Source organism: Chrysemys picta, chromosome 10 (assembly GCF_011386835.1).
Source record: "Chrysemys picta bellii isolate R12L10 chromosome 10, ASM1138683v2, whole genome shotgun sequence".
NCBI classification, from domain to species: Eukaryota; Metazoa; Chordata; order Testudines; family Emydidae; genus Chrysemys; species Chrysemys picta.
Genome location: NC_088800.1, coordinates 84,514,039 through 84,542,038, shown reverse-complemented (window position 1 = coordinate 84,542,038; position 28,000 = coordinate 84,514,039). Strand labels below are relative to the sequence as shown.

Here is a 28,000-nt window from a genome sequence, read left to right as displayed (position 1 = left end):
CACTGAGGAGACAGCAAGTCGAGACTGGACTCGCTCATTTATAAAATCAAACTTGAACTATTTATTATAAAAATACTCAAACTGCAACTTGGGAGGGTGGGGGGGAAGCCAACTAATGTTAGCGTGCGGCACTGCAGTCAGTGTGCGTGTCCTTGGCTCGCCAGTCATTCCCCTCAGTATACTGCAAACAGCATATAAAAGGTCACAGACTCATGTCCTCTTCCCACTTTGACACATCTGCTAGTCTCATATTTTGCCACATGAAATCGATGAACATGGAGGCTTGCAATAAGCGGCCGAGTCTCTGGAAATGGCGCTCTGTAAAGAGGAAAGAAAAATTATGGCTAAGTTCAAGGAAAATCAGAGAGAATTCTCTTCTCTGCCCTGACTCAGGCTAACGGGGAAAGGAGAGGATGCTGAGTGTGTATCATCTTCACAGACTTTGAACAATTATTTTTCAGTGCTGATAATAAGACGCCAGGAAGCAATTATTCATTCCACATAGCACTGGTATGAGGATGGAAGGACAATACAGCTGGCAACACTATAGTGTATTGTTGTCTACAAGCTGTGTCCGAGGCACAGCTCGGAGACCGGGATCTAGGGCATGGCTGAGATCAGGCGCAGTGTGAGCCACTGAGCGAGACAACTGTGCCAACGTTGGAACGGAGCTGAGATACGGTCTCTTTTCTAACTCACCGGTGTAAGGCAGAAGGGATTCCACAGCAGTTTTAATCCCTTCATACTGCAGGAGACACTCTGGCGCTTCGTGCTTTAGGAGGGTTTCAAGGACAGCCTGAGCCTCATGGCAGTTTCGAGAGTTTGTGTTCCATGTCACCAAAAACTTCAACACTGACTCTACAGAGAAAAGCCAGAAATTCAGGAGTGTGCGGTTCACACACGCAAGCTCAAGGACAACATCACCCCACAAGAGATGCCAGTTCAGGAGGGATCTGTTTTCATACCCGCCAGGTCAGGCGAGCTTCCATGCAAGACTGAGTGACAAGCTTGGGGGCCAATAGTAATTGTATAGAGAGTCCCTCACTGGACTGATTGAGAACAACTAATCATAACATATGGAAGTGGCCTTGTGAACAGAGATGGTGACAGGGATGCAAATCTCCGGGTTCTAAATTCCTAGCTCTGCTCCGGACCCAACTTGGGCAAGTTACTTATTCTCCTGTGTGCCGTCATTTCCCCATCTGCAAAATAGGGCTAATAGAACGTAGCTGCCTCCTAGGGGCATTGTGATGCTTTGACACACCTGGCTGGAAAATGCTATCGGGGTGAAAAGGAACATTGCATGGCAGCTGTGTGGCCACAGACCTGCCTGTAGCAGGCTCAGGTCTACGTCACCACTGGCACCCTTACTGATGGCAGCAGTCGCGCTGGGCAGTGGGAGGCCAGTGATGAAGAGTGAATAGAAGGATGATTCTAGTCCTTCTAGTTTCAGTACAGGAAACAGGCTTCTAATCTAAAATACTCTTTTAGTCACGTGAGCAATAGCCCAACCAACCTTTCTGATCCTTCCGCAGTCTAAGGATGTTCTTTTCTAAGTTCTCTTTCCCATTGGTTTCCTTAAGGATAACTAAAGGGGAAAGCGAAGAGACAGGAAAGAATGGTAAGATTAACTTCTAGAAAACAAAAAGGTGACAATCAGAAGCCAAGCTTTGGAAGCAGAAAGTATCCAACAATTTGGGGTATTTATGAGTGTGCAACACTATAGCTTAAGGCGTGCTGGTTTTTTGCGTTCACTCAGAATGTTTAGCATACTGTACTGCGTCAACACCCTGGCTCAGCCCAATTCCTCATCGCCAATGAAAAGACATGAAAGCTAGGTCTAGTTTCTCTGCCAAACTCTAAACCTGAATCTGATCTCCGGGACAACCAAATCAGCAACCTGGCGTCACTGCCATGAGCAGACAAAATACTGCAAAGTAACAATTAACCTCAATAAAGAGTCTGGTTTCAGGCTGTTGGCTTTAGGGATGAAAGCTGCCCTGTCCGCTAACTTTGACGCTTAGAGGACCCACTGAAGTCTGTACAGTGACCTTTCCTGAGATGCGCTTGTGCTTTGAGATCAGAGGAAACATTTGCTGTTGGGCACAATGCAGTGGGGCATTGGTGGTTTCAAATCAAAAAATAGAGGTGACAAGAAAAGGGGAAAATAGAAGTGGGAGGCTCCTGGACTCTGGGTTTCTGTCTCCTTTACCTGACAGAAGGGGATGATTTGGAAGACTCCAGAAAGAACATTGACTGACAGTGGACACCTACCCTTGATCACTGTCAGCACCGTGTGTGGCCGATCCAAAGAGATTGCCAGCCCTAAAGCTTTCAGGTATTTTTTCTCATGGAGCAGGTTGGAAAGCTCTTGATCTCTGTAATGCAGTCAGGAAGAAGAGGTTGTCAGAGGTTCGTTTGCTTGAGAGAACAAAACGTTATGCAGAATGCAGCAAATTCAATGGTAACAATGCATAGAGATTTAGTGCCAAGAAGATAATAAAAGTAGGCTAGTCAGTGAAAGCCACAGTGCCCTCATTGTGTCGATAATTATCCTGGCATTATGTTAAAGGGGTTCCTGAGCTATTCTGTGCTGGCTGACACAGGAGAAAATGAACGATGAGTAAGTTTCAATGGTCTGACTTGGCTTATCTCAGCAGTACAGATCCTTGAAGTTCATTGACTTCCAAGCTAATAGTTATTATATGAAGATTTTATGGGAAGCAAAGATAACCTACACCAGCGGATGAAGAGCTGAGAGAGATTACAGGGCAGACAACCAGCTAAACAAAGGCTTTGCTTTATGAATCAGAAGGAATGGGAAGGCTTTAAGGGCAGTTTCATGGGGACGGCACATGATAAAGGAGACAATAAACTATCCAAAGTACTGCTCAGGGTTACTCACTTCATAATCTGCTCCTCTTGCTTAGCTTGCTCCTCTTCCAGTTCAATTTCAGTAACATCCTTTAACAGATCACAACACAGCCGCTGTCAGTCTTGCTTGAACAGAGTTTGATTTCCTGCCCAGCTTTTCAGTAGGATCACGTGCTCCACAACAAGATCTTTATGTGGGGTTTCAAATGCTGAATCTAGCTGCTCCCCAAATTATTTACAGCACCATGGACTTGACCCCTTCCCAACCCATCGCTGGTGTTCCCATTGCGCCTTTCGCTGCTTGCAGGCTGCTCAGGGCCTTTTCCTGTCTCTACCTTTAGAGAGAAGTAGCCAGTGCTGTTCTGGAGCCTTGGCCGAAATCAGTATCTGCCTATCCCCATTTCACAGATGGGGAGGATGAGGACAGCAGAACTCAGGCAGCCTGGCTCCCAGTCCTGGATTCTGACCACTAGACCACACTCCCTCCATTCTTTTCTTAAAGCAAATTGAAGGAGGACCATGTACGATACCTTCCACAGGATGACGCAGGAATCGCTGGATGCTGTCACGACCAGGTCATCCTGTTTGTTACAGTGGAGACCCCACACTTTATCTTCATGACCGTCTAAGGTTTTCACACACTCATTTGTTTTAATCGTCCAAAGTTTCAAGAGCCCATCGGAACCGCTTTTGGAAAGGGGAAAGAGAAACCAAACGTAAATCTCTGGATTTAAATCGGCACTGCACGGTCCTAGTCTTGCTCTGCTGCAACCTGTCAGAAGTGAGGGCTTGGTAAAAGTGACACTCTCACACCATCACGGGACCCTGTCAGGTTAAAAATCATTTCAAACTAAACCAAATGATGCTATGAACATCCCCTTAGAGTATTCTTTCTATCCTGGCTATTCATATAGCCCCGATCATGGCAGTATCTGAGGCACTCAGAATCCGAATGTATGTACCCTCCCAGCACCCCTGGGAGGCAGGGCAGTGCTCTTATCCCCATTGTACAGACAGGGAACTGAGGCACAGAGAGTAAGTGACTTGCTGGGGACATAAAGTTGGTAGCAGATGTGGGAACTGAACTGGTGTCTCCCAAGACCCAGGCTAGCGCTTTAGCGGCCGAACCATTCTTCTTCTCTGAACTAAGAGTTTTAAACCCCAATGTACGTCTCGCTGTGTATGCAGTTCATTGGCTTTTTCCATTTCTCTCTGCTTGGAGAGTGCAAAGATCATTCATTCAGGTTTTATTTCTGTTTACAACTAGTAAAGGCAGAAAACCCTTTCCTTGAGGGGTCTGCATTCGTTTCCCTTTGGCTGATTAACCCTTCCTCTGCTGCTCACGCCCGCTACAAGAGGTGAAATGCCCCTTCAGAGCTGCCCACGTATTGGGTATCTCTCATGTCCCAGATAGTTCAGTGGAGGTTATTGGAACACAACAACACAGGTGCTAGACTGGAGGACGAGTAGGGGCGGAACTAGCACTTCAGCAAAGCTGAGCAGAAATCGAGGATTTTCCCATCAGCAAGGTGAACGTACAATTCGCTTCTGGGAAAGGGCTACAGTCAAGGCGGCTGGTGCTGACTCATCTGGTTGCTGGTTTAAGACCCAAATCCAGTGTCAGCGTAAGCAGGCCCAACTCCCACTGACTTCAATGGGAGTCTCACCTGCTTACTCCAGAACTGAATGTGGTTCCCTCTCTCGTCAGAATCCCACCTGCCGAGCACACCTCTCTCCCTGGGAAAGGGGATTTTCAAATCAACAACTCAACCTCCTGCTCAAGCCTCTGTTCGCCAGTTCGCTGCACTGGCCTAGCTTCACTTAGGCTCCTAGAGGAAGGTCATACCTACTAAGCAGCTGTGTCCCCCGGCTCACGAAAACTATCTTCAGCACAGAGGCGTCGTGACCTTCAAAAGTCTGGGTGGGAAAAAAAATAAGTATAAAAAGAAGTAACAGAATATTAGACAGCCAGGTCACAGGGGAGACCATGCCTCACTGTTTGGAGCTAAGAGGCAGTTTGGAATGGCGCTCTTCTTTCACGAGAACGAAATCTGTACCCAGATGCTAGATAAAGAAGTTCCAAGCAGGCAAACCATATCCCCGGAACCTGCGTTTTGCTACAGGGTGGGAAAGGTAGGAGGGAAGAAAAGACGCATCCCAGTACTACTTTATAAAAGCTTAGTGTAACTGCTGGAACATGCAATCCAAGGTTAAATCACAGTATGATCAGAGCGAGACATTTACATTAACTGGATCAGTCAGCTGCTGAAAAGTTGATTCACCTGCTTATTGTGTCAGATGGGAGATAACACCATCGGGGAAGAGTCACGTGGGGATCACAGCACTAGGACTACTAAGTTATCTGAAGGTAGGAGCATGCAATAAGAAGGGTGCAATTTAGCATCTACCTCCTTCTAATAATGAGACAGACTGGAGAAATGTTTCTCCATTGAAGACCAAGAGTCAAATTACTCTGTTCTATGCCCATTTCCTCCAAGGTCCTATCTCTGTCACGTCAACCCAGCCTGCACTGCTCCTGGGTTGGCCAGAGAAGGAAGCAGGTTATTCAAGAGTATTGCTAAGGGGCTTGCTGCCTGTGCAGGCCTGGAGAACAAACCCAGGCCTGAACAGCTTTTCCCTCATCACGGCAGTGTTGTTACACTTCTGCTAGTCTGGCCAAGCCGTGTCTGTTTGGAGCAGCCCTGACGAATCTCTGCCACATTCAAGTGTTTGTCTAGACGGCCCAGGAGTTTGAATTTTCATTACCTTCAGACAGCTGAAGTCATGAAGACCCCACAGCTTCACAGTGCCATCTGCTGAGGAGGTGGCCAAGACTTGATCCACAGGAGAAAACTGCACGCACCAGATCCCACGCGTGTGTCCCGAGAAGATGCCCATCAGAGAGCAATCAGGACAGGACCACAGCTTGGCCGTCCTGTCCTGTGAGCCGGTGGCAATCAGTTTGTCATTTGGAGAAACCGCCACACTATTTATATCCTAGAGAAAGTCACACAAAAGGAGCGAAGCAATGAAATTCTCTTGCCAGCACTAACCAGGATAGCCCAGGGCTGAGAACGGAGGCGTGAGAGAGGTACAAGTTCTGGCTATGCTCATTCTGAGCCCTCAAGATTCATTGTTCCCGGGACCTTACCTGTTTTATAGCTAACACACCTGTTACAGCTCAACTAAAAACTAAATACAACATTTTCCCATGATGTGATCTCCCCAGCACATGAAATCTTTCCTTTTGTGCAGCTGTTCTATGCTTATAGGCAGGTGCCCCCAAGCCAAGTCCCACTAACTCCGTCAGTCTCAGACACACATCTGTTTCCTGTACTGATCTGAGATTCCTAGAGTAACTAAAACATCTGAATGAAAGCCACAGACAAAGAGAGGGGAGAAAAATACATGCCCTGGCTTGGGAAATTATTTTTTAGCGAAAGGAACAAATAGTTTCAGGGGGGGATTTCCCTAGCCTCCACTTTACAAATAAATCACTGATTTTCCTTGTCTGATGTCAGTGGAAGTTATTTCACCAGTCATGTTACTGCCTGGAATCCATAAACATATGTTTTATGAAGTACTGAACCTTGCGGCCAAAGGCACTCAAAGCACAGAGCACAAGAACTGGCTCGTGGAGCTTCCACAGAAAAAGAACCTTCTCCAGTCCACTGAGATTTTACCTTGTCGTGACCCCTCTCCGTCACGTGGGCATGAAGGATTTCAGGGCTAGAGACCAAGCCTGCTTTTGTTTTGGCAGTGAGGGACTCTGGGAGATTCCAGACTTTGATCGTACAGTCTTGGCTGCTGGTGACTACAAAGCTCTCTTTCATTCTGGAAGCAGGAGTGGGAGGGGAAGATATGAAGAGGAAAAATGTCAAATGCAATAAACCAAAACAATTGTTTCACCTGCACAGAGAAAATGGCTTTTCTTTCTCCAGCACCATCCTACGCACTCAGTTGGGATTTCAAACAGCTCAGTGTTTGAATGTTTTCAAAAGCTTCGGTTCATTTCATTTAAACCCTTACAACAGCCCCCAGCAGTTCAGCTGTTTGCCACAGGCACCATTACTCCTCTGAGCCAAGTATCACTTAATGAATTGCACCTTTTGAATACAGAAATTGGAGTCCAAATAGAAACAAATGTGAAGAAAGGAGAAGAGTTTATAAACAAGCAAGATTTCCCAGCAAGGTCGATTATCTCTGTGTTTCTCCCCTTCCCTCTCTAATTCACTGTAACGTAATCCAGGAGCTAGATGGATCAAGGATCCTGCATCTTTTTGTTCCTCTAGAGCAGGGGTCGGCAACGTTTGGCACGTGGCTCGCCAGGAGAAGCACCCTAGCGGGCCGGGCCAACTTATTTACCTGCTGACGTGGCAGGTTCGGCCAATCGCGACCTCCACTGGCCGCGGTTCACCGTCCCGGGCCAATGGGGGCGGTGAGAAGCGCGGTCAGCACATCCCTCGCCCGCGCCGCTTCCCGCCGCCCCCATTGGCCCGGGACAGCGAACCGCGGCCAGTGGGGGCCGCGATCGGCCGAACCTGCCACGTCAGCAGGTAAATAAGCTGGCCCGGCCCGCCAGGGTGCTTACCCTGGTGAGCCGCGTGCCGAACGTTGCCGACCCCTGATCTATACAAACTTGAGCCAGCCGGACAAAGAGGAGAAGCGCAAACATAAGAGCTGGGGGTGGTGAGGCAACAGGGTGGGCCAAAAAAAGTCTCTCTTCCAACTTCATCACATTACAAGTCAACACGTTTACCATGACTGGCCTGGGATACCGCAGAGGCAGCAGCCTTGGTTCAAACAGACTGTGGTTTCTTCATTGTGAACACAGACCACATGTAAGAAGAATGATGCCTCCGTTACCTTGAGCAAGAGAGCGCACCCACTCCATGGGCATGACCCAATCCTTGGGCCACGCAGACCACATCGCCTGCTTTATCCATCCGCCAAACCCGGAGGCTTCTGTCCTGAAACAGGAAAGGAGGAAAACAGTTATACTTTTCTGACAAGTGAATAGATTAGTATTAATAGCCAGTGTGTCAGGTATTAAAAAAAAAAAAATCTATGCCTGCAGTCATTTCATCACCACCACTTCAGGGCACAGATAGACAACTGTAATGAGGGATTCCATCTTACAGGACCAAGCAATATTCATAGAATCATAGAAACGTAGGACATAATAGATTACCTAAATTCACCCTCCGGTGCTTAAAAATCTTTCAAGGGGATTCCACAACCTCCCTATTATCCTTTTCCAGTGCTCAGCTATTCTCAGAGTTAGAAAACGCTCTTAATATCCAACCTAAATCTCCGTTTCTGCAAACTAAGCTAGACAAATTAAAGGTAATTTTAATGGTAAGCTACAATGTACATTAGTTACTTTATTTCTGAGCATGTTGCGACAGCCTGCCCCTTGTCTCCTTACCTCTGATCATCTGTGCTACACGCTGCTCCCAGCCACTTCGGCAGCAATGAATAGCTCTGAGCTCACATGCTTACTAAGAGTAGCACAAATACTAAAGATCCCAGGAAGATAAAACAACTGGGATTTCCTGTTGGGCCAGTATACTAAAACCAACCCATATTTTTCTAAGGACAATGTTAAAAAAATGATAGGATTTAAAAAGAGCTTGGATATCTATGAAATCTCTAGATATTCTCTAGAATTTCGAAGGACAGAAGTTTCCATCGGTACAAAAGTCCTTTCCAAAATCAAGGAAAATGAGCAGAAAACTGCCCACAACAATAAAGGTCACTATAAGCAATGGGCCTTACTACATACCCAGGAAAGGAAATATTAGATTACCTTAGCACAGCTAGAAAACATCAAGCCCTTTCTGAAGACATCCAGGGCCAGAACGGTTTCTGAAAGGAAAGATGGCAGCAATTATTGTTCATGATTTGTAGCGCCTCGGAGCCCTAGTTGTGGACCAGAACCCTACTGGCCTAGTCATTTCAAACAGAACAAAAAGATTAATTCTAAGCACTTCAGAGCAGGGTCCAATATAAAACAAGAGGTAACAGATGGGGCAGCAAAAGGAACAATGGGAATACTGGTCAGCATGCTCTGCAGTGATCTCAGGGATAACCACTGCCAAGTTGCTGTGATGGCTACGAAAAAAAAAGGGGAGTTTTAAGAAGGGGTTTGAAGGCTAATGAGATTTGTGGATGGTTACAGGGAGCACCTTCCACGCATGAGGGAAAGCAACAAAATATTGTATTTAGACAACAGAAATGCATGAAGTAAGGCAGAGTCCACCGCCCAGTAGGGGTGAGGGGAAGCTCTGTGGCACTTCAAAACACACCTACGCTGTGAGCGCTGTCGTTTTCTAGTAAGTACTTGGCTACGTTTGTGGACCTGGTGTGATTTGATTAGACACTTGCAGTCACAAAGTGCATTAACACTCAGAGTCGGTCTTCGACCCCCCACACCCTAATCTAGAATTTAAGAGGATTTCAGTGCTGGCGAAAGATGCTAAACCAACAGCCCTGGAGAATAAAGGCTTCTCTTTAAGCAAAACAGGGACAGCATGGAGAGCAGCAGGAGCTTCCATGCACAACGCCTGCAGAGCAGATGCCTACGGTAGAGGGCACTGCCGCCTCCGCGCAGACGAGTCTTGGGAGGAGAGAAGCCAGTTCCAGGGGTGACCCACACAGCTCCTCCCTGCCCAGTGCAGAGCTGACAAGCCTCTAGGTCCTTGCGTACCTGTGTGACCGTACAGGATCTGGCAGTGCGACGTTGCCAGCTCAAACACTTTCAGCTGAGGGCTGTTGGTAGCCACAACAATGTGAGAGTCAGCAGGGCCAAGGAACCGCACATCCAGAACCTCCTCGTTGTAACCTGCAAACTGGGGGCAACGAAACAAGAGACAGCTTAACAGGCAAGGAACGAGCTGGCGAGAGAAGACCCAAATGACAGCCACGGTGGCTGGTAGCACTGCATTCCTGTGCATTCCTGGGGATCTGTCATTTGATGCCATGCTTAAAAACAATCTCACATAGCACAGCCTCCATTTAAATACATAGACATTTAAGGATGTGGAGCATTCCTCGATGGTCTGTCCCTCACTGCCCTTTCGTCTCTGTTTCATTTCTTTAAGAAGAAATCCCTGCAAAGAACAACCTATAACTCCTGATGCCAGGTCTTTGGTTCATACTGCATAGACACCAACTCAGGACAATGCAAAGCTCTCCCAAAGAAACCTTATCAATGAACCTGTGCTCTGTGCATTGGAAATAGATCTGAGTACCAAGGAGAAAAGGGAAAGAACATAAGAACGGCCATACTGGGTCAGACGAAAGGTCCATCTAGCCCAGTATCCTGTCTTCCAATAGTGGCCAATGCCAGGTGCTTCAGAGGGAATGAACAGAACAGTTTATCATCAAGTGATCCATCCCCTGTTGCCCATTCCCAGCTTCTGGCAAAAAGAGGCTAGGGACACAATTCCTGTCCATCCTGGCTAATAGCCATTGATGGACCTATCCTCCATATACTTATCTAGTTCTTTTTTGAACCCTGTTATAGTCTTGGCCTTCACAGCATCCTCTGACAAGGAGTTCCACAGGTTGACTGTGCATTGTGTGAAAAAATACTTCCTTTTGTTTGTATTAAATCTGCTGCCTATTAATTTCATTTGGTGACCCCTAGTTCTTGTGTTATGAGGAGGAGTACATAACACTTCCTTATTTACTTTCTCCACACCAATCATGATTTTATAGACCTCTATCATATCCCCCCTTAGTCGTCTCTTTTCCAAGCTGAAAAGTCCCAGTCTTATTAATTTCTCCTCACATGGAAGCAGTTCCATACCCCTAATCATTTTTGTTGCCCTTTTCTGAACCTTTTCCAATTCCAATACATCTTTTTTGAGATGGGGCGACCACATCTGCACACAGTATTCAAGATGTGGGCATACCATGGATTTATATAGAGGCAATATGATATTTTCTGTCTTATTATCTATCCCTTTCTTAACGATTCCCAACATTCTGTTCGCATTTTTGGCTGCCGCTGCACATTGAGTGGATGTTTTCTGAGAACTATCCACAATGACTCCAAGATCTTCCTCTTGAGTGATAACAGTTAATTTAGATGCCATCATTTTAGATGTAGCAACAGCTGGGGAAGATGGAACCATTTGACAAAATGTTGTCATTGGACATGGAGTTGTCCCAAGGTACGGTGGGGGAAGAGAAGAGGCACTGAGGTTTGGTACATGGTACCTGCTTTCTGAGCTGAAGCGTCTGGGCATCGTAGAAGATGATATTATGCTCAGCAGTCACAGTTGCGATCTCATTTTTCTCAGGCACCAGCATGCAGTGTGTCAGACCGTGCGTGCTGCCCTCTTCCTCCTCCTTGGCGTCCACACATTGGTAGGGCACGGGCTGGGTGTACACACAGGCAGCTGTGGCGGCTTCCCAGATGTGCAGGATCCCTAGTGCATGGGATGTATACTGCCTGTTAGTGGCATTACGTTACCTGCACAGTACGCTCAGAAAGGTCCTCCGAGGTGTGTCCGTTCAAACTCCAGCCTTGTCTATAGGAGACAGCTGTGCTGGTGTAACTAATGGTGTGATTTTTAAACTGATTTAGTTCCGTGGATGTGAAAGGCTGCCTGGACACTCTGACTTTGGTCTAAGCCAGACTTATTTCAGGTTAGCTAAAATTGATTAGGAACAGGTTTAAGCTAAACCAAAATAAGCCACTCAAACTGAAGTGTCCACAGAGGGGTTTGCACTGGTTTAAAACTCAATTTCATTTAAACCAGTGCAATTTTCTCATGTAAACATGATGCCTAAGACAGAAGGTGTTTTCTAAATTAAATCTAGACTATGAAATCTGAGCAGGCGTTCATCCCCCACTCATCACCGTGGTATCTGGGACTGTAAAAGCTTAGCAGAGATGGGGAGGGGGAGAAAGTGCTACTTTAAATATCCCAAGAGTGCCAGAACAGGCTCACTGAACTGGACCTGGCTTTCAACAGATACAAGACAATGGAAAAGGTGCTGAGCCCTGACAATGGCTGGCCACAGAGTGTAATTTACTCCTTCTTACACCCGAGCCAGGCAGCGACAAGACAGGAGATTCCATGGGGCTCACTCACCTTTGCTGCCAGCTGTGAGAAAGTGAAGCCCTCGCTTCTTCACACCCAAGTGTGAGAAATCTCCACCCTCGGGTAACAATACTGCAGCTTCCACGCTCTGCGAGAGACATCGACAAACCATGAGGCGCAGTAAAAGGTAAGTAGAATTTAACAGCCTGAGTAACCACTTGGAATCAAAAGCAGGTCCCTTTTTTCCTGACTTCTAGTCAAATATCACCAGGGAAGTAATCTCACCTCATATATAGGGACGGTCCTCTTGGCTTCTCTTGTTTTCAGGTCCCATACCATACAGATTTTATCACGACCAGAGCTGCAACAAAGGTTATAAAGAAAAATTCACTACCAGCACCTTCCAGCCAAGAATCTCAAAGCAAAGTCAGACGTGGAGCTGTGGCTGGTCAACCTCTCTCTAGGTCAGGCACGGGATGAACAAAGCCACACACATCCCTGTGAGGCAGATCAGTATTATCTCCAATTTACACGTGGGACACTGAGGCACAGAGCATGATTAGGTGAAACCCAGACCCTCAACCTCTCTTTTTCTCGGAGCCCCAACGTGCTGTATTGTCACCCCTTCCTTCCCTCAAACAGGAAACCCCATGGGCAGTACGAGAATGCCATATGTTTCTTGGGGAGGGGGAATCTGAATGGAGATCTGATAAGCCCATAACAAGTTTACCTGATGAGCGTGTCTTTATCTGCAGCAAAAGCCAGAGAGGTGACAGCACTGTAGTGGCCGTCGAGAGAGGCGATACACTTGCTGGATTTCAGGTCCCAGATCCGGATTATATAGTCCATTGAGGAGGAGAAGAGCTGCAAGCGGGAGATATCGGGATGGAACTCAACGATGCTAGCAAGGGAGGGTAGAGAGAGATTAGCATAATGCAGGCACAAACCAATCAGCATCGTCTCTGATACGGCAATAACGTAAATGTCTAGCATCTATGACAGATCATTCACATTAGCTGAACTGGGCTTAAATTACTGACCTCCTTTGTCGAATCTCATTTATCCACAGTCCGCCCACTGGGAAAATTTACCATAGGTCTTTGCCCTAGGAAATGATCTAAAGAGTCCATAAACTGTCAATTGTGGGTGTCTGAACTGGAGCTCCCAGATTTCCTTAACCACATCATCTCCCTCCCTATCTTTTCCTCCCAAAGCAACAGCTAGTTATAGCCCTGGTCCCTCCGTTAAGCAGATCAAAAATCGGAAACCGAGAACAGTTTTGGACCTGCTTAGTACAGTCATTTGCATTTCTCTTACCCAGAATGCTCTTCTTACTCAGTCATCTCAGGATAATACTAATGACCAGACTGGGATTGAGCCAAAAGGACTGGCAAAGATTGCAATTGTACAGCAAGATCTGCTAACAGAATTGGGGTCACAAACCCAGATCCCCAAGCTGCTGCTCCTTATTTCAGACAGAACACCTGGGTGGAATTTCAGTGTTTTGGTAAAACTGTCTCTGCTAGTTTCCCTAACGGAAAATGGAAGATAAGAAGATTTTCTCCTTACTGTACAACCCCCGTAGATCCTTTCAGGTTATGCGTGCAGTACTGTTTGATTACATCCCAGATCTTAATGGTGCTGTCACAGCCACCTACAAGAAGAAAGGACATGAAGAAATTAACAACACAGCAGGGCTGGGACACTAGCAGTTGTATCAGTTTCACAGGTTACAAAAGCAGAAGAGGGAAAATGAGAGAGCGAACAGTTAGTCACGACACCCAGGGAGGTTTCACGGATTATAGCACTTTGCATTTTCAGAGGGCTTTGTAAGTATTAACTCACTGGTCCTCACAAAAGACAGGTACAGTTAGTGTCCTTACTCAGAGATGAGGACCCTGAGACACAGAAGAGTTAAAGGACTTGCCCAACCCCACCTGCACCCACTCCCTGACAGAGAGTGAGTTTCAGAGCTGGGTTTTCCGATTTCCAGATATGTGCTCAGACCACTAGACAAGCTTCTCTCTAGGTGCATGTGATAATTTGTAGAATTTTCAATTAATAATATATTTTTACATAAAAACAATCTTCTTATTGCAGTAACAGGAAAGTCTTGAGAGGCTCTCAAGTTCTCTTTTGATTTTATTCGAACAGCAGGGGTCACTGTCTAACAGCACAGAACTTAAGGTCATTTCATCACAAAAACAGACTCCCCCATCATGCGACACTGAAGTCAGACTGTACCTGTGGCCAACAAAGTGGAAGTGGGGTCAAAGATCATGGTGGCCACTGGTGCTGTGTGCATTGCTTTCCACGTACGTCTACACTTGTTCTGTCGCCATTCCCACTGCTTTAACAGCAATGCCCGGCTTCCTGTCACAAGAATCTAACAGAAAAAGCAGGAAAAAGAGGAAAATACAGAGATTAAGTTAGCCAGTATATTTACATTCTGCATTATGTTCACAGCGAAATTTAGAAAACCCAGAGACAGACAAAAGCCAGGAAATTCCAGTTACCAAAAGAAGCTAATTCTGAAACTAATTCATTTCCCAGCATTTTTTTTTTATAGCAAAAGCCTGGAAGCCATATAAATAACATAAAAATGTAAGTACATCACAAATGAACTGGACAGAAACGCAATGCTGTAATGCAACAAACAGATAAAATTCTGCCTCCCCGCTCCAATATATCAAGTAAGTTTAGAAGCAACTGCTAGTCTTTCAGAAGAAGGCATTACAGATAATAACAAACAGCTAATAAAGACCTGTTGCAATAATTGGGCCTACAAATTTACTGTAATTGTGAGATGTGAATAAGTTCATAAAATGTCACAATAACCTAGAACAATAAATGGTGACGGGGAAAAGATGCAAAAGGGACACAGAACCAATTAGTACAAACAAAAAGGCCTATTATAATATAACTCAATGACTGTGTTAAAATTATGCCTGGTAAACAAGAGAAGGACGGGACCAGAAATTGACAGATCAAAATTGGTGTGTCGGAAATTACTCCTAATTGGTAAATAAATTAATGAGGGAATGGGCTATTCCACCAATCGTTCCCTTTGGGGTCCCTAAAAGACAAGACTTTGGGGGAAAATAAAGTTCAAGCTAACAACAATTACTGGCTGGGAGAGAGGCAAAACAGAAGAAGCTAGCTACACCAGCATGGCTGCCACTCCCACCATCTTCTGGGACCCTGGGATCCACCATGACACCATTGGGCCTTTGTCATCCTGATCCTGAGAGATGTCCTGACCTGACCAGACCAGGCCAGAGAGAAGGACCCAGATGACATCATCTCTGCTGGCTCTGGCTAAATCCTGTTGGAATCCCAGAGATTTGGTGCCTGCTGTCACTGTCCTCCCCCTGGTATGTTCTTTTTCTTCCTGACCTTCCTTCTCCTTTTTCTTACTTCTTTCCTTTTGTCTTCTGTCTAATAAGCATCCGGATTAGCCCACCAAGACTGTACATTCTGCAACATTGCCGTATGTTAAAAGCAATGCTTTAAACAGCTCGATGCTGGTACAAGTTTGCCAGGTCTTGGAGTGGCTGATGAGACCATGTGCCATGCCTATGTTTCTCCAGCAGTGAGGTTGCAAGTGAAAGTCAACACCAGAGACAGAGACTGAATTTTCTCTCTCTACTATTCTTTTCTCTTCCCTCTTGTGTTTGCCTTGTTTTGTCTTCTAGGAAACAGTACTGGGTTAACAGCAACTACAACAGCTCCAGTCAATTTCAACTACCTTTTCTTTTCCCCAAAAAGGACAGTTATTACCACCTTTAAAACGTGAAAGTTGTTGGAATTAAAGTCTTAACATTTTACATTTCACATGTTCTCGTGGTTTTTCTTTCTTTTCTGCATCTTTAGTAAAAGGTTAAAAAACAAACACACAAATTAGCAGTGTTTGCCAGTGTACTAAGAAGATGATGTCTCTGTTTACGAAACCCTGAACTTTGTTTAAAACTGTTCAGTGTTGGACAGTGACTGGGTCACATTAACATCTTTAGCTCTTTGGGCCATAATATTCCATCAAAATTAATACCATAGGCTCCAATCCTGCAAACTCTTAAGCACGTGCATATTTGCAAGAATGGGTCTAGAGTTAACTCATGGAGTAAATTAAAATAGCAGCTGGTACAATCTATGCACATGAACAAATTGATTATATTTGATTGCATCCCTTTCCCTCTGTTTTTTGTCTTCCTAGATTATAAGATTTTTGAGACAGGGACCATTTCCCTGTATGTGTTTGCTCGGAGCTTGTCACAATATAGTTTCAATCCAGATTGCTACCTCTGGGCACTATTGTAACATAATTATTAAATAATAATTCCCTTTAATTTATACAGGATGCAAGTTTGTTGGAAGTAGCAATTCAGACTGCACAAAATTTATTAGAAAATCCTGTCAGAAATTAAAGCTGGGAGAGTCCAATCAGACCCCATTTGGACCATCACCCTTTGCGAGTGCAGGATGATTCCATGCAGAATATTCTCCAGTGCTGACATGATTATTTATGGGACCTATTAAAGTGGAAAAAAAGGAACCAAGTGTAACTTGACACATACCTCATCATCAGGGCTAAGAACAAATGATGTAATGTCCTCTTGATCATCCTATAAATGGAAGAAAGACGCAGTTAAATCATCTGTGCAATATTTTTAAATGCCATGTTGCCCTATTCTCTGTACAGGTTTTACATGGCCTACACATGCTACATTGTTTCTTGCGCTTCATCACAGAATCTCCTGCAGACGAAACTGCAGAATACCCATGAACAAGACAGACTAACAGGACTGGGTACATTGTACAGGGCTAAGGACTCCTGGTTCCCACAATGCTTCACTTCTTTCCCTGACTGAGCAGTTCCAACCTGGGGACACGGGAGACAGGGACAGAAACAGGGTGAAGTGTGTGAATGAGATATCTTCCTAGGGAGATGCTTCTAGCTTTCGTTTAGCTCATGCCACTGTCAAGTGCAGACTCTTCATTTCAGTGGCAATCCAAAAGGTGAATCATTTCCAGAGAGACTGTTCACAGGCAAGTTTCCTACTCTGACCAGAAAGCTCCCATGCCGACTATATCGCTTCAGCCCACCAGGATGCACGTCTGCAAGCACGTTTCACCACTGGGGTCTGGAGTTTGAGACTAAATCCAGTTTCCCATGATAAATAACAAGTACATAAAAACCACCATGCTGGGTCAGACCACTGGTGCATCTAGCCCAGTGTCCTGGCCTCAGAGTGGCCAGTGCTAGCGCTTCAGAGGGAATGAACAGAACAGGGAAGTTTCGAGTGATCCATCCTGTCATCCAGTCCCAGCTTCTGGCAGTTGGAGGTTTAAGGACACCTGGAGCATGTGGTTGCATCCTTGATCACCTTGGCTAATAGCCATTGATGGACTTATCCTCCATGAGCTTATCTAATTCTTTTTGAACCCACTCATACTTTTGGCCTTCACAACATCCCCTGACAACGAGTTCCACAGGTTGACTGTGCGTTGCGTGAAGAAATACTCTCTTTTGTTTGTTTTAAACCTGCTGGCCTATTAATTTCACTGGGTAACCCCTGGTTCTTGTGTTACGTGCAGAAGTAACACTTCCTTATTCACTTCATACATTCATGATTTTATAGACCTCTATCATATCCCACACAGTCATCTCTTTTCTAAGATGAACAGTCACAGTCTTTTTCATCTCTCCTCATATGGAAGCTGTTCCATACCCATGATCATTTTTGTTGTCCTTCTCTGCACCTTTTCCAATTCCAATATATCTTTTTTTAGATGGAGTGACCGGAACTACACGCAGTATTCAAGGTGTACCAGGGATTTATATAGTGGCCCATGACTGCACGGATCCCCCTTGGATGGGTAGGAAAGTGGTCCATTCAAGAAGAAAAACCTGTGTGTCGTACAAAAGTACTGGGAAAAAATACATTCCCTTTCATTCCATGTGCAGACAGTGCTTGTTCATGGAAACTCAGAACTGCTTCTTTGCACCAGTGAAAAAGGCCCTCTTTTATAGTGAGACATGAAACTGTATTAGCCATGTCCTAGCAAGAACTAAACTTTGAAAATGTTTTCAAATCTCATAGTAGCCAGGGACATTGCAAATAAATAATGTATCTGTCTAGATTCAGATACATTTCTCATTCTTCAATACTCAAACTTTCTTCTCAGTGCCTTTAGATGAATGCCCCAGTAATAAAGGTAAAACACCCTTTGAAAGTCATTTGAAAATACTGAATTAAATACATCACGTTAGTAGATAAAAGTTAATCTAGAAAACTTAAGTTAGTTTGATTTTGCATCATCTCACCTGTTCGATGCTATGAACAAGGGCTCCTGTTGCTATGTCCATTATATTTAGTTTCGTTCCACAGGGACAAAACATGTGTTTTCCATCTCGGCTGAGCTAGAAAAGAAAAAAAAAGTCTATGGCACCAAAAAGAAAGTTGATGTATGTTTTTATACATTAGCACCAACACATCATTGTTTACTTTCCTCCCCCAAGATTTCAGTAAAAGAATTTGGAGTTTGGCATTACCTGAACTTTCCCTCCTTTGTAGAAAGGCTCAATTTTCCTAGACACAGCATAGCTGAAAGGAGAAAAAGAAACATAAATAGAGGAACAGTTAAAATAGACTGATTTGTTTACACCATTTGCATTAAAAGCACTTTGAAGTGATTATTCATACGCAGGAACACTATATGTACACGTCTTACCAGAATTAAACCCGCTAAAAAAATTGTAGCTAAAGAAATATCAGAAAATAAAAAAGACCAACATGTGCTATGTATAGAAAGAAATGGATTATCTGAGTCATGTACCAGGAACATAAATTACAGTAAAATGCTTCTATGTAACTGCTCAAGTCTATTCCTGTAACATCTTTTCCTTCATGAATCCCTGCTTCAAGTTTGTGAAGACAAGGAATCCAACAACAAACTACTCTGGATTTCCCAGAACTATTTTATTGTTGTGTACAGGAACTAGTGAAAGTTGAGTTTCAAATAGAGATGCGTTATCCCACTAAAAGCGTCAGAGGCTGACATAGCAAACATGCCCCACTGAGACAGCATTGTAACTACCAGTGATTCAATGTGCATCATGTTATGTTTAGGTGATCTGGAACCAGGTGATTCAAATGGAGCAGTGTAAAACAGTAGCTTGAGCACAAAGTCTGCTCACTAGCTCCTTATCACAGTGATGATAAAAAGCACTGTTAAACACCTATAGACTGCAACAGAAGATAAGATCCTGTCAAAAGTGGGTTTGACAAATCCTACCATTCTCTACAGTACGGAATCATTCTGTATTAAATCTACCCAGCTTTTCCTTAAGGAGATGAGACCAATACGCCAGAGGTAGAACCAGAGGTAAAACCCTCACTCCCAATGTGTTCTGTGGGTGTTATTAAATAACAACAACTAAGAGGCAGCATGGGGAGGGGAAAGCAACTGTTATCTGACAAACTCGATATCACGTGTATGTGACAGAATCCCAGGCTTGTCCCATCTGCACAACAGCAGAGACTGGCCACTGGCCTGGCACCCTCCCAGCCACCTTCCTGGCAGACACCCCTATGCCACAGTACCGCTTAGCGCCACAGCAACGCCAGGGCTCCCACCATGGCAACCCCAAAGTGATGGTACAAACGGGCCCCTCCACATTGGCGGCAGCACTGGCAGAGAATGCCTCCCCCACGCCACCTCCAAAAGGCTTTTGGATCTCTGAGACACAAGGAGCCCCACAGGCCCTTTTTGCTCCCCGGGGAACTCAGCTTCCCCCCTCCCCAGCCCCTTGGCTCTCCGGGGATCTCAGCTCCTTTCCACAGACACCACCCCGGCCCCATGGCTCCCTGAGGATCTCAGCTCCCCCCCCGGCCCCTTGGCTCCCTGGGGATCTCAGCTCCCCCCCTCCCCAGCCCCTTGGCTCCCCGGGGATCTCAGCTCCCCCCCTCCCCAGCCCCTTGGCTCCCCAGGGATCTCAGCTCCTCTCCACAGACACCCCCCCGGCCCCTTGGCTCCCTGGGGATCTCAGCTCCCCCCCACCCCCGGCCCCTTGGCTCCCTGAGGATCTCAGCTCCCGCCCCCCCCCCCGGCCCCTTGGCTCCCTGAGGATCTCAGCTCCCCCCCCCCCCCGGCCCTTGGCTCCCTGAAGATCTCAGCTCCCCCCCCCCCCGGCCCTTGGCTCCCTGAAGATCTCAGCTCCCCCCCCCCCCGGCCCTTGGCTCCCTGAAGATCTCAGCTCCCCCCCCCCCGGCCCCTTGGCTCCCTGAGGATCTCAGCTCCCTCCCCCCCCCCGGCCCCTTGGCTCCCTGAGGATCTCAGCTCCCCCCCCCCCCCGGCCCTTGGCTCCCTGAAGATCTCAGCTCCCCCCCCCCCCCCGGCCCTTGGCTCCCTCAGCTCCCCCCCCCCCGGCCCCTTGGGGATCTCAGCTCCCCCCGCGGCCCCACCGCTCACTTGGATTTGAAGCGCACGGGGGCGCTGCCGGGGCGGGTAGCCGCCATACTCCCGCTGGGCCCCTCAGCAGCCCGGAATCTCGCTTCCCCGCCCCCCCCACCGATCGCAGGGAGCCCATGTGGTTCCGGCGCTCTCAGGTTGCCAAGGGCGAAAGCATCACTTCCGGCGCTCCCACCTGACGTCACTTCTCCCGGGCGCCATATTAAGTACGGGCTGGGCGCTCGTACCCCGCCCCGCGGCCATGTTGAATGCGGGCAGATTGTCCCGGGGGCTGAGACAGGGAATGTGTGCGCTGGGGGGGGGGAGATGGGCTCCTTCACCCTGCCCTGCAGTGCAGCCACCTCTGGGGGGGAGGAAACGAGGCCACCCACAGCAGCCTCGTGCCACTAGTCGGGATTGGTGGCTGGAAACTAGAGCGACTTAAACTGGGATTTGGCCAGTACATCAGGTTTTACCCCCTACGCCAGATATTTATGCTGCGCCCAAGCTCATGGGGTAGATCTACTTTTAATATCTATTTTATTTACACATGGCTGCCTCGGGTAGCCTACCAAAAAGCAAATTGTAAGCAGCTTTTGCACCTAGCCTACAGTTTCAAACAAGGGGAAGAGAGAGAAAGATGTGATGGCTGTCAATGCCAGCTATCACTTATATGTACATCCTTCATCCTGCAGATGGTCTGGTATATTGGCAGAGCAGACCCTGAATTTGCCCTTCATGTTCACAACAGCCCTTCAGGGTATTAGCAAGTCAGATGGAGAAAGGCAGACATTTTCACATTAGAGTAACTGCAAGGTGCAGCTGTATTACACCTGCAAAAAGCATTTTGTACACTTGAAACTTTTGCATGCTTAACTAGTCTCAGGACCCACCCAAAAGTTCTGTTACTCTTAGCCTCTAGGGGTACCCGCCTTTATGCAGTTCCTAGGGCTCAAGGCATAACCCTGTCAATTTATCAGGGGGTAGCCGTGTTAGTTTATATCTACAAAAACAAGGAGTCTGGTGGCACCTTAAAGACTAACATTTATTTGGGCATAAGCTTTTGTGGATAAAAACCTCACTGCTTCAGGTGCATGTTTTTACCCATGAAGGCTGATGCACAAATAAATCTGTTAGTCTTTAAAAGGTGCCACCAGACTCCTTGTTGTTCCTGTCAATTTAGGCACCCACCCTTACCCTTCAGTGAACTCAGGCATAACCCTACACTCTGCAGGATCTTTTACCAGTGAAAGAGCTTCACACAGTAATATCCTACTTAACGTGTGTTTTTTGATGATTGTTAATAAACAATACACATGCTACACAAACAATGCTCACCACTCCCAATAAGACAGATGAACTTTTCTTGATGGCCAGTCAGGATCAGGTCCATCTGGGGACTCCAGTTTCTGCATGATGTCAGTGGCAGTGTTGAGATCTGGCAGCTCTGTTCTTGGGGCTGTGTCCTGAAGTTGGTTCCTAAAGATCTTCCTTTTGGACCCCAGTTTATATAGCGAAACTGGAGTCCTGCTTAGCTATACCTTAACTAATGATTTTACTAATCAATCCTAACATACTGTAATAAAATTCTCTAACCATACTCTTACACCATCTTAAATAATTTACACCTAGCAAAATTAACTATGTAACCAAAAATAAAAATTGAAGAACCAGCAATCATACAGAAAAATAGGCAAGTGAGGACCATAAAGATAAAACAAAGAAATGAGGATTTCACAGCCACAACTACTGATAAGCAATTTCTTGCCAGACAGGATGCTATCAAACCAAGTTCTCTTTAGCCACCTTAAGATCTGTTTCTTTATCTGGTGATCGTGGGGGCTACTAGGACAGAATCTCCTTCTTAACAGCCTATTACATTGTTTTAATGTAATTTAGATGGCAAGTGAGGATTTGACTTCCTGCTTCTTAGATAGCGGCTGCTGCTCTTAATATGGCTGCAGACAAAGGCCTTATCCTGACACACATGGGCATAGGTAGAACCCCTTGGACAATAAGCATCTCAATGACAAATTAGTGCAAGCTTGTTCATTCTGTACTGTGTTCGGGTTATGCCTCATTATGAGATTAATAAACTTGTACAATTGGGTATCTGAACATATGATTGCTCTATAAGCGCACAGATTAAGTGTCAAACGCAATTATGACTAGTGATCATTTACTTCCTAACGGTAAAGCATTTGATAAACCAATTACGAAGATCCTCTAGCCAGGTTTAACCTCATTTGGAAAAAAAGCAGAGACAAGTGGCTACTCTTAAGGCTGCTTTGAAAGGTGACAATTTGGGGAAGGAACAGCCTGAGGCAGATAGATTTGCTCTTACAGACACTGCAAATAGCAAGTTGTTTACTGGAATAATGAATGAAACCAAAAAACTGTCAGTAAGCAAATATTTTATTACACACTGAAATTTATACCGTCCCCTAGAAGCAGCATTTTTACAACTGAAAGACATTCTAATAAGTTTGACATATTGTACGCACAGACAGTAACCAGGCCACTACTTTCTCTAAGCATCCTATTTAAGTGGTTTTGCTCACTAGAGGGCAGCATTTCCCCTGCCACACATAGTCTGACCCTCTACTCAGTAGTAACACTGCTACCCCTTTGATACTACTGAGTAGTACATTTGGAAATAAAGGCCTTTAAATTGCTGCCTCAAATTAAATTATCATAACTTATTATAGCAGGGCACAACATCCTCTTATTCTGTAGACCAACGGTTTTCAAACTTTTTGCATTGGTGACCTCTTTCACACAGCAAGCCTCTGTGACCCCATGATAAATTAAAAATGGGGGGAGGAAATTTAATTTAATGAGGGCTCATGACCTCCATGTAATCACCTTGCAACCCCGAGGGGTCACAAGAACCCCTGCGTAGACATTCTGCCCTGCCTGAAAGCATTAAATCCATTACCTTTCTACAGCAGTTACAACAGAGCCCCAGTCTCACTATAGGCCTCTAGGCACTGCTGGAATACAAATAGAATAGCCCTATTCCAACGCAGTACCAAAAGAGCATCTTATACCTTTGGGCTTTGTACTACACCACCATAATACGCTCCTGTCAGCATTACTCACTACAATTTGACTACTCATGCAAACAATCATACTAATTACTGGTCAACTTCTTTTGCTGAATAAGGGCTGGAGACTCAGATGTTTTCAGCATTAAAGACTATTAGTGTTTAAGTGAGATGGTCTTCGAAGTGTCCCATTTATAAGCAGAACAATCTGCATTTAGTATATTCATCTAGAAAGGGGTACAAATGTGGAATGTTGCTGAGATGCTCCACGTACTCTCGATTGTTCATGTGTGATCCATGGCTCTTCGGACTCCCAGTGTGTGCTGGAAGAAAAACCAAACATTTCTGTTTAGAAACACCAGTTATACCAGACTTAAAACAATAACTCCCCAGTATGTCCCTCTCCTCCCAGACAGTACTGACAGTGTTATTATCAGCCACCTCCCATTGGCCTGAATTATAGGAACATGGGTTTTATTCCCCACACATTGGGTCCGTGGGCAATAAGCTTAATGCTCCTGTTGCTGTAGGCACGGTGATCTCCCCAGAGGCCATTGCAGAAGCCAGAGGTGATTTTCAAACAGTGCCAGAGAACACCCTGTGCCCTACCACAGCCTGATGGCAGTTTGGTGCTAATGGGGAAAGGGCCCTGGAGAGACAAGTAGCCTCTCAGGCCTCAGCCAGCTCACCAGAATGCGAGACTCCAAGAGACACTGGATTCCATGCAGAGCCCGGGAAGAAGTGTGGGATCCCCTGCAAGGGCAGGTCCCTAGCAGCCTATGCACGCTGGGGGCCCCCCAGTCCATAAGGCACCAGTAGAACTACACCTCCCAGCATGCCCTGTGGAAGCCAGCCCACAGCCAGAGAGGAAGGATGGAGCAGGGCACGCTTGGAGGTGTAGTCCTGGACATATGCCCGCCGCATGCACTATCAGGACCCCGCCCCCAACCCCTCACGATAATGCCCAGTCACCCAACACAGCACAGCGCCTGGGGTGACAGCGGAGCTAACCTGCCCTTCTGCAGTCTGCTGCCAGGCTCCACACCATCCCTTGGTCTTATCGGCTACAGAGATCTGCTCCCTTGAGCTCACCTGTAGGAGAGCGTTGCCAAGTCTCACAAGGGGGGGGGGGGGGGGGGAAGAGTGGGGAAAAAAAAAAGGGGGGGGGGGGCACTGCCTTTCGAAACAAGCCCAACCCCTTTCAAAACAAGCTCAGCTCCTTTCAGAGGGAGGGCAGTGGGGGTGTTTATACAAACTCCACCATTTTTTCAGTCGTTCAGTTTTGCTGCATACAACATTATTATTTTAATGTGTCACAATTGGTGTGTACGTACATTAAGAAATGTCATCTTTACTCTCTCCATCCTCCACGGTCTCTGTTGCCTCAATGTTCAACGTGGGAATGTACTACCACATCCTAGTGTGGGACAAAATCCTGATAACATCCCCAGTCTTCTTAACCTAGAGCGGAGGTGCAGTATACGGCGCAGAGTCATCCATCCTGTTCCAGTGCTTGGACTTCTCTCGGGTGAACAATGAGAACACTTGTTCCACATCAGCATTACTCAGTAGGGAAAGTGCAAACAGGGCTAGCTCTTTAAAGCACTGTTCACCGCTACCGTCTTGAAAAGTGTATACTTCCACCCAGAACTGCTCCGCATTGTCATAATCTGTGCTCTTCCATTGCTGGAAGTTGATGGCTTGATACTGTGCATCCAAGGCCCCCAAGTCATCTTTGAAAATTTTCAGCATGGAGATGTCATTAGTTGAGGTTTTCCCTGAAAGAGAATAACTGATGGACTGAACACGGACATAGATTCCCACAGATTAATATTTTCTGGAAGTCTCAACTGTACTTGTTTAGCTTCAAGAGCATTGTCAAGCTTTGCATCTCCTAAAGCAACAGTAAACAGTTCTCCAAAATTAACAGCACACAGTGCCAAGTGGCTGGCTACTCAAATTGAAGTCCAGGAGTTTGCGATCAGATAAAGGGATACTTTCTAGAAACAACACTCTTAATATAAAGTATCAAAGGGGGTAGCCCTGTTAGTCTGGATCTGTAAAAAGCAGAAAAGAGTCCTGCGGCTCATGCTCCTATACATCTGTTAGTCTATAAGGTGCCACAGGACTCTTTGCTGCTCTTGATACAAGAGTAGGAAAGAGACTGGAGGGCAAGTTACCGTGATTACTCAGGTGGTGAATATGTACCAAATCTCAGGAAGCTGTGATAAAACCAGTTGTAGGAATGCGAAACTAAAAAAACCTCTAGATTGGCTGGCATTTCTACAGTTTTACTGGTACACAGCTGGATAGAGTGACATATACATTTGATCAAACTGAGATTCTCATTCCTTTGGAGATGTGTGTAGACAGAACTTTTCTTCCCAATCACGATGCTACAGCCATCAGTCCCAGTCCCAATACACCTGCTGAAATCCAGACCAACATGGTCAAGAAACTGAATCAGTGCTGTAGCAATTGCGTCTGCTGTTTCACTTTCCAAACTGACTAATCCCCAAAAAAATGCAGACACAATTTTGTTGAAGGAGGAACTGAAGTAGCGCACTACAATGCAAAGCTGTTTTACTGCAGCAATATCTGTCCTCTCATCTATTACCAGTGAATACTGAGACTCACCAATATCTGATGAGGTCAGAGAACATACAGGGAGCAATAACATTGTTTTATTAACGCCATGCATTTTGTGCAATGCAAACTTACCTCTTTTTCGAACGCTGATCCGACAACTTCCCCAAGGTGATCCAGGGAACTAATTTCTGAGTGGCAGGCAATGTAGCAGGCCAGATTTAAATCTGCTTGGTGCATCGTGGTTGAAGGCTTTGATTCTGTAAATCCAGTATCTGTCAGGTGCATAGAAGAAAATGGTGTTGTATTTGTTTTATGTTTGCCAGTCCCTGCATGATGTGCACGAATCTAGATTTTTACAAAATTTGCATGCAGCTTTACTGTCGTCATCACCAACCACAGGCTTTATCCAATCTTCCAACACCTTTTCTTTTACCCACACCTTTTGGTAGTTGTTTCTATATTTTGCCCATTTTGTTGGCGGCATACTGCTCTTTTGTTAGGTTAACCTCAAAATGGCGTCTAAGCATGGCTTAACTGAAACATGATAGGATGTGTCAAGTGGGTGGGCCAGAAAGTTCACAAACTTGCCACCCACCCTGCAAGGAACTCTGGGTAGGGGAATACAACTTGCATGCAGCATCTGACCGCCCCGCCACCCCCAGTGCAGGGAGCTGGGGCAGGGTAAAGGGATTTGCATGCAACATTTACCCCACCACCCAACCAGGCTGCAAGGAGCTTGGGGTAGGGGAGTGGGAGTTGCACGCAGCATCTGCTCCCCCCCGCCCCGCAACAAGGATCTCAGGGGGCTCTGGTGCACTATTTTCCTGCCAGCACTGCAGTATCCCACGGGCAGGGAGGAAGGGGCTGGGTTTCGCTGTGTCTCCCCCCCCCCCACCCTCAGTCACAGGCTGACCAGCCCTAGCCACACTAGCTACTTTATGGGCCTGCCTGAAGGTCAGAGCCACCCAAGGAACAGAGACGACTGACTGAGCAGCTAGTAGCCGCAGAGGGGGCCCCTGGCAGGGACAGTTGGGGGGCGCATGTAGCCCCCCAGTGCTCTGCACGGTCCAGTCAGACACCTGCCCACCCGGGCCCCACATACCCCGCCCTTCATTAGGCCAAGATTCTTGTCCCCCCCCCCCCATTTCAGACCCCCCCACACTTTCCCCCTCACATTCCCCAGTAGACAGGAGAACCCCGCCTCCTCATTCTGCTTCCCTACCACCCCCCCCGCGCTCTAGGGTCCACTCTCAGGTGACATCTCCCCAGGGCCCCCTCCACCACTCAAACCCCCACAGCCCGTGCCCCCCCCCCCCCCCGGAGGTACAACTGCCAGTCAAGGGCAGGCAAATCGCAGGCTGCTCTATCCTCCCCCCACCAACCCCCCCGTACCACCCAAACCGACCTCCCCCTTTACCTAGCGAGCCGGCAGCCACGTGCGGGGGGGGGGGGGGGGCCGCAGGCAGCAGCAAGCCCCACAAGCGAAAGGAGAATGGGGCAGCCAGCAGCCTTTTAAAGCCTTTTTTTTAACCGCTTGCACAACCATGAGCCAATCACGCTCTCCGGCGGGAAATTAAAAAACAATCAGAAAAAGTCCCCCCCCCCCCCCCGGCTGCTTAACACGCGGGCAGGCACTTACCTAACACGGAACACGTGCTTGCTGGGAGCGGCCGGCCTGCAGACAGCTTTGCGCATGCGCAGCGCAGGGTTCCGGGCTGCTCCAGTTATCCCGGCGAGTCTAAGTCATGCTCGATCCGGGGCGCCTCCGCCACTAGCCACGCATGCGTACAGCCGGGGCTCCGGGGCGGGAGGAAGCCTCGACTCATGGCAGGCGGCGCAGGCGTTCTGTATTTAGGGGGCGGGGCGCTCCACCGCCCTTGCGAGGAAATCTCGCGAGACTTCGTTTGCTATAAATACCCAGCTGCGCGAGGCGGCGGCCTTCTAGTCTGAGAGAACACGTAAGGCTGTGCTGCCGGGCGGGGG

The 28,000-nt window shown here is 46.7% G+C and overlaps 1 protein-coding gene and 1 non-coding gene across 3 annotated transcripts; both read right to left on the bottom strand.

The window, feature by feature from the left end:
- Window positions 1-37: 37 nt before the first annotated feature.
- TBL3 (transducin beta like 3) lies at window positions 38-26,289 on the bottom strand. Of its 2 annotated transcripts, none has more exons than XM_065560252.1 (22): window positions 26,150-26,289; window positions 18,484-18,535; window positions 18,256-18,351; window positions 16,505-16,552; window positions 14,175-14,316; window positions 13,500-13,584; window positions 12,661-12,831; window positions 12,216-12,291; window positions 11,982-12,078; window positions 11,101-11,312; window positions 9,584-9,725; window positions 8,684-8,742; window positions 7,741-7,844; window positions 6,558-6,708; window positions 5,641-5,871; window positions 4,721-4,791; window positions 3,405-3,561; window positions 2,906-2,964; window positions 2,275-2,378; window positions 1,517-1,588; window positions 700-858; window positions 38-318 (listed from the first exon to the last, which is right to left on the bottom strand). In XM_065560252.1, exons 3-22 carry the CDS (start codon window positions 18,328-18,330, stop codon window positions 203-205), a joined length of 2,331 nt encoding a protein of 776 aa, XP_065416324.1. In that variant the 5' UTR covers window positions 18,331-18,351; window positions 18,484-18,535; window positions 26,150-26,289; the 3' UTR covers window positions 38-202. The 2 variants fall into 2 exon arrangements, with proteins under 2 accessions (XP_065416324.1, XP_008162998.2); XM_008164776.4 differs by lacking the exon at window positions 26,150-26,289 and adding an exon at window positions 20,403-20,562.
- Window positions 23,884-24,013, bottom strand: LOC112059069 (small nucleolar RNA ACA64). Its single transcript, XR_002888280.1, has one exon. It is a non-coding gene; the product is annotated as a small nucleolar RNA ACA64 (small nucleolar RNA).
- Window positions 26,290-28,000: the final 1,711 nt, after the last annotated feature.